General features: G+C 33.8%; 1 protein-coding gene across 2 annotated transcripts in view; it reads left to right on the forward strand.

Moving 5' to 3' along the window:
- Positions 1–6,000, forward strand: part of Phf14 (PHD finger protein 14) — a 115,262-nt gene that overhangs the window by 79,146 nt on the left and 30,116 nt on the right. For both annotated transcript variants that reach the window (XM_005363720.2, XM_026787512.1), the window contains one exon: positions 3,060–3,177. In XM_005363720.2, the coding sequence (XP_005363777.1) occupies positions 3,060–3,177 (118 nt within the window). The remainder of the gene's footprint in view (positions 1–3,059; positions 3,178–6,000) is intronic.

Genomic DNA, 6,000 nt, shown 5'->3' on the forward strand with positions numbered 1-6,000 from the left:
TTAAAGATACATTCTTCATATGTTAGTTCTATATTCTCTTTTCATGTTTAAGGTACTGCCTTCTTTTTTATTAGAATGTGCTATTGGTATAATAATGTTTTATTACATACACATTTGTTTTGTTTAATAAAGTATGTTGTGTTATATCACAATACTTTTGTGGGTCATTAACTTCCTTTGAAAACTTATTTTTATTCATTTATCTTGACAAATTAAGTATGTGTATTGCTACAATTGAAATGTTTTCAAGTACTTAATAGACGTAGAAACCAAGTAAAATTAATAAGTAACTGTTTTTACCCTATTATAGTTTTCAGGGTATAGCCATTATAGACTTAGTTTTTGAGCTTTAAATATATTTGAAATTTCTATGTAGCCAAAATTTGCTAGTTTATAAATTTTGATAAAGATTTAATAGTGACGTGTGCATGTGATGTATAGCTTATTATTTTAGTCTTTTATATTCTGTGTTTTGAGAATTTTAATGATATCTCTGAAATTTATCAATGGCCTTTTAGTTAATGCAAATTCTGCTAGATGTAACCTCTGATGTTTAGGTTATAATTGTTACCAGTAACCTAAAATTATGATTTTATTTTCAGTTTAACAGAATTAATGAATTTTTCTATATGCAAATAACTTGTAAAATTCCTTTTTATATTTATTACTTACTTGGCAAACCTGTTAATTTCAAATGGGGTGTTTCTCTCTGTCTTTTTCTTTCTGTCTCTTGGATTTTGGTGGTTGCTAAGGGTAGAGACCACTGCTTTGTGCTATTTAAACTTGGAGTTGCAGCTCTTACTTCCTGGTGAGTAAGCAAGGACCTTAGAGAACTATCCTAACACTCCCAGTTGTCCACCATCATGAGAAAGACGTCCTGAAATGGACCCTGATGAAGGCATCAGGAAGAATTAGGTCATCTCAAAAGAGCAAATGCTTCACAGCATCTTCTGAAAGAGCTACCAATACCAGAACAGGTATTGGATCATTTAAATTTTTAAATGTGTTTTTAGATGCCTCATCCCAAACATTGTCAGTTTCACAGTCTTAATACTTTTGGTGGTCTGAATTCTACACAAGATGTTTCTTTAAGAAAACTGTTGTAAAAAAACATGCTGATAATATAAGGAGACAATGGCTGGTAGTTTTTAAGCAAGTAAGAATTCTGAAAATTTGAATGTAAGGGATCAGGCAAAACAGCAGCTGAATGATACTTTAACTACAGAAATTCGACAGAGAAATGCAGTGCCAACTGTAATTCCTACTGATGATCCCAGTGTATCAAACGAGAAAATAGTTTATGGATTCCAAATAATGATATGAACCTAATAACGGTATTCTTTATAAACTTCCCATCAATCAAGGGTTAGTGGCATATCATTCCCTGTACTTGACCAGTGTTCCCTTCCTAACTACAGCTCTGGACCTTCTCTTCAGCTTAGAAAAAGAATATAGGTTTCTGAACCCCAGTATTTAGTGGAATGGATATTTTAGCTACTGGAATATAAATTAGTTCAATTGAGAAAGGAAGACTTTAAATTCTCTATGCTTACTATATGTTATTCTTATTTTGCATTTGAAATTAGGTATATAATCTTATTTTTTAAATGCCAGAGCAACGGTATTTGAACATTTAAAATTTGTGATTTACTTTTGTTTTTTTTTTTAATTTCAGACAATGGTATAATATATAGCATTTATTAGTTCTGTTTCATTTTATTTGCTCCTGTAAGTGAAATAACAGTAAATGTATAGTTAATTCCTTGAGTCTCAAAGGTTTGAGAAGAGTTCCTTCACTTGCTTCATTGCTAAGTAATGAGTTGTGGAGAGATAATGCGTAAGCAGTGGCAAGTAACTGTCTCACACTGCTTGTGCCTAGATAGCTTTGCTCTTGAATCCTGAAATGGGTCCATGAGAGGCTAGGTTTTTGTAACATGGTAAGGCATTTTTACTAAAAATACAGATTATCATTTACTTTATTGTGATCATTTCTTAAAGTTAGTTTTTTTTCTTTCTGTGGCATATGCATAAGATTAATTCCTTTCTGTATTTTCCCAATGATTATTAAATAGGAATTTTATATTGTATTCAAGAAGTGTGCTTATTCTTTCTTGGTGTTTTGCTTGTAAATTAATTGACTTTTGACACACTAGTGAAAAATGAGTGATAAAGGGAATTCAATTGGTTAACAATAGTATTTCTTTTTAATCTAAAGCACAAAGAAAGCGAGGAATATACCCCTTCTGTAAGATATATACAACTTGGTATTGGTTGTTAAATTTTAGTCTTGTTATTCCAGTTGATGAAAAATTCTTTTTAAAAACACTGAAATAATACAGATTTTTCTTCATTGTCAGCAGGAAGAGAGTGTCTGAAACGAAGAATAGGTATGGTAGTTTTCTTAGATTATGTACATCATACGAGGCAAGACACTATAAAAACACATACCAGGTTTAAAATATCCTTGGAAGTACTCGAAACACCAAGTACACTGAGAAGTTAGCAAAAACTAGTAATATTCAATTCTTGAAGTGGTTTCTTCCTGTACATTTAAATATTCTGTTACTTAACTTACAAAGATTGTATTTGATGTACGTTGTGTTAGCATGCTATAAATGTCAGAAAGTTCATTTACAGTATACTTTAACTTGGAAAAATACAGAAATGAAGTATAATTTGTATGACAATAATTATAGCTTAGACTTTTGTAAACAGTTTGCTGGATAAATGATTAATTCTATTAGTTCAAATTTGAATCTTTGATTGCTACTATTTTGCACATTTGATTACACATATATATTTATTCATATTTTACCTTTCATATACTTTCAACATTTTGCTATCAGAATGTTCTGAGTGACAGTTGCCTTGAAAAGTTTATGATTGCTTCATGTTCCTCTGCAATATTTACTTCAGATTTAGATCACCTTTATTATAAACGTTAATTTTAGAATCTCCTGAGTTAAGTGTTAAAGTAGTAATGTATAACACTTTGCCATTTGTCTTTGAAAGAAATGTTTTCGATATTTATATACACTGTGAATCTGCTTGCCCTACAGATGTGATGAATGCAGACTGTGCTACCATTTTGGCTGTTTAGATCCTCCTCTGAAAAAATCCCCTAAACAAACAGGCTATGGATGGATCTGTCAAGAATGTGATTCTTCATCTTCTAAGGTAAGGCCGAAAGTCTTGAAGAGAAAAGTCTGGGTCCTTTCTCTTGACCTCTTTTCTATATCACAACATCACCTCTCTAATTTTAAAAATGAAAAGGAAAACTATTCAATGATACAAATTTCCTCTATAGAGTATTTAGCTGTTTTGTATGTTCTTTGTATTACTATAGTGTATTAAATAATTTATAGTAGATTAATGTCTCTGCTAATTGATTATTTTAAGGCCATAGCAGGAAAAATTATTATTAGGCAAAGGACTTAAGAGTAGATTCCTATTTTATTTTGGAGATGAATGACTTTAAAATAAAATAAATTTATTAGGGTTATTTTGTAGACTCCTATCAAAAAAAATCCAATTTAACCAAGATTTATTTTAGCTAAATATAAAAGATAAAATTCAAACAAGTTCAGTAGTGTATCTTCTAAAATAAATTCTGAATTTCTTCTTTAAAATATCAATATTACCTTAAATTATGGCAGTTTATAGTCTTATTTTTTATTTGCTTCTTTACTGTGAAAGAATAACCAGATTCTTGGTCCTTGTACAAATTTTACAAAAGTCCTGAATATATTTGAATGAGGACATTCTGATCAGCTGTGTGTTACCAATATTATTATTTCATGCAAAGATAATGAAAGTAAATGTTTTTTGTAGTATGACAGCGATACTTTTTAAAAAATTGAATCAATACAGTTTAAACTCTCAAGTTATCAAACCAGATGTTCTTGGGTAGTCAAGATTTCTTCTAGCTTGACACAGAGGCCTTCTGAAACTTTTGTCGTAAGGTTCACGTTTTTGGTTACTTATGGATAGTATCATCATTAGTTAACGCCGCGTGCCTAGAAAAGCTATGTGTTTTCTTCTGACCTGTGATTTGTGTTTCTCCTGCATGTCTACTTCCGTCTACTCACTCAAACCAAATGCCCAGCATCGTTCAGAAGCCTCCTCATCCTTACTTGCCATAGTGAGTCACCTCCGAGTCTTATAAGTGCTGAATCTAGTGCCGTTAGGGTCTCGTTCTATTCCAGTCCCTTGTGCTGGGGACAGCATCTGAAGAGCTGCCCAGACGTACCGCTCTTCTATTGTTCCTTTCACTAGGGACCTGTAGCGAGCCGGACAGGATCGCCATTACAAGATAGCGCCGACATGCTGTCTTGTTGGAAATAAACAACTACTTATTTGGCTATGCCTCTGGGAGCTACGTGTCCCCTGCTTCCCGCATGCGCGGTGGATAAGGGTCCTTGGGCCTATCACGATGCAGTCTGGTGTCAAGCTGATGATGGCAGCCAATCACAGGGCGACCCATGTGCCAATTCCCTATATAAGCAGCTGCCTTAGTGCTCTCTGGGCCGCTCTCGCTTCATGCTCCTTCAACCAAGGGTGCTCCAATTAAAGCGTGATCTGAGAAGAATCCTCGTGTGGTGGTGGTTGTTCTTTCTTGTTGGTCGAGAAGTTCGCCTCAGGGACCTCCAAATGAGGTGTGAAACAGAGTGACATCTAACTTAGTTCTGTATGGCGTTCTATTTTTTCTTTTTTCTTATAAAGAAAACATTTAATTGGGGTGGCTCGCCTACAGTTGCAGAGGGACAGTACATTATCGTGGCAGGGAGCATAGTGGCATGCAGGCAGAGTAGTGCTGGAGCTGAGAGCGCTACTCTATCTTGCAGGCAAAAGGAAGTCCACTGACTTTCATACTAAGTGAAATTTGAGGAAAAGAGCTCAAAGCCCACCCACCCCTACAGTGACACACTTTGTCCAACAAGGCCACACCTCCTAATAGTTGAACTCGGACCATTTTCTCTCAAACCCTTACATTCTACTCCCTGACCCCCAAGGGCTTATAGCAATATCATAGTGTAAAAATGTAGTCCAACTTCAAAAGTCCCCTAGTCTTTTGTCCCAAACTTGTTTCAAAGTCCAAAATCCTGAGACTCATGGCAATCTCTTTTAACTGTAATCATCTGTAAAAATCAAAATTAGATCAGATACTTCCAACATGTAATGTCACAGGGTATACATTGCCATTCCAAAATGCAGGGAAGGGAGCATAATGAGGAACTGTGGGCCAAAGTAAGGCTGAAAATCATGTCCATGTCTGAATATGTCTTATAATGTGCATAAAAAGCTTGAAATATTTCTAGACTCTAAAATTACGTTTATAAAAATACAACTAACTTTTATACCAATTTTATCACAACTGACTTAGTTTTGGTAGGTTTACTTGTCTTATTGTACAGTAGTGAGAGTTTGTGTATGTGGGATTTAGCACTAAAGAAGAGGTACATAAATTAATTGACAAATATAGTCAATGTTTTTAAAATTGGTGAATAAATTATTTCATGAATATGCTTAAATAGTAGATGTCCTATAGCAAAGTAGTCTTTTTGAAGATACAATCACATCCCTGTCTTAAATCTTGTAGTGTTTAAATATTGTCTAATATTTACAAATATAACCATCAAAAATAAGAACGCTTATATTGATGCATTCCCATCTAATCCTTAGTTTTATAAACTTTCCATTTCAGTAATGCTCTTTATTACAAATTGTCTTGATAGGATCATATATTGAATTTTGTTTTCATATTTTCTTGTCACTAGTTATGGACTCTTCCTAAATTTTCCTTAACTCTTATACTTACCCATTTTTATTAAACATAGAGCATTTATTTTATATCATGAAGCTTACTAATGTTTTCTTTCTATTATGCCTCTTCACTAAGAATATCACAGATACAGGGCTGGGGAGGTGGCTCAGTAGGTAGAGTGCATTGCTCTGTAGGTAAGCACAGGGACACAACCTCAGACCCCAGGGTAGGGAGAG

Source organism: Microtus ochrogaster, linkage group LG10 (assembly GCF_000317375.1).
Source record: "Microtus ochrogaster isolate Prairie Vole_2 linkage group LG10, MicOch1.0, whole genome shotgun sequence".
Classification (NCBI taxonomy): domain Eukaryota; kingdom Metazoa; phylum Chordata; class Mammalia; order Rodentia; family Cricetidae; genus Microtus; species Microtus ochrogaster.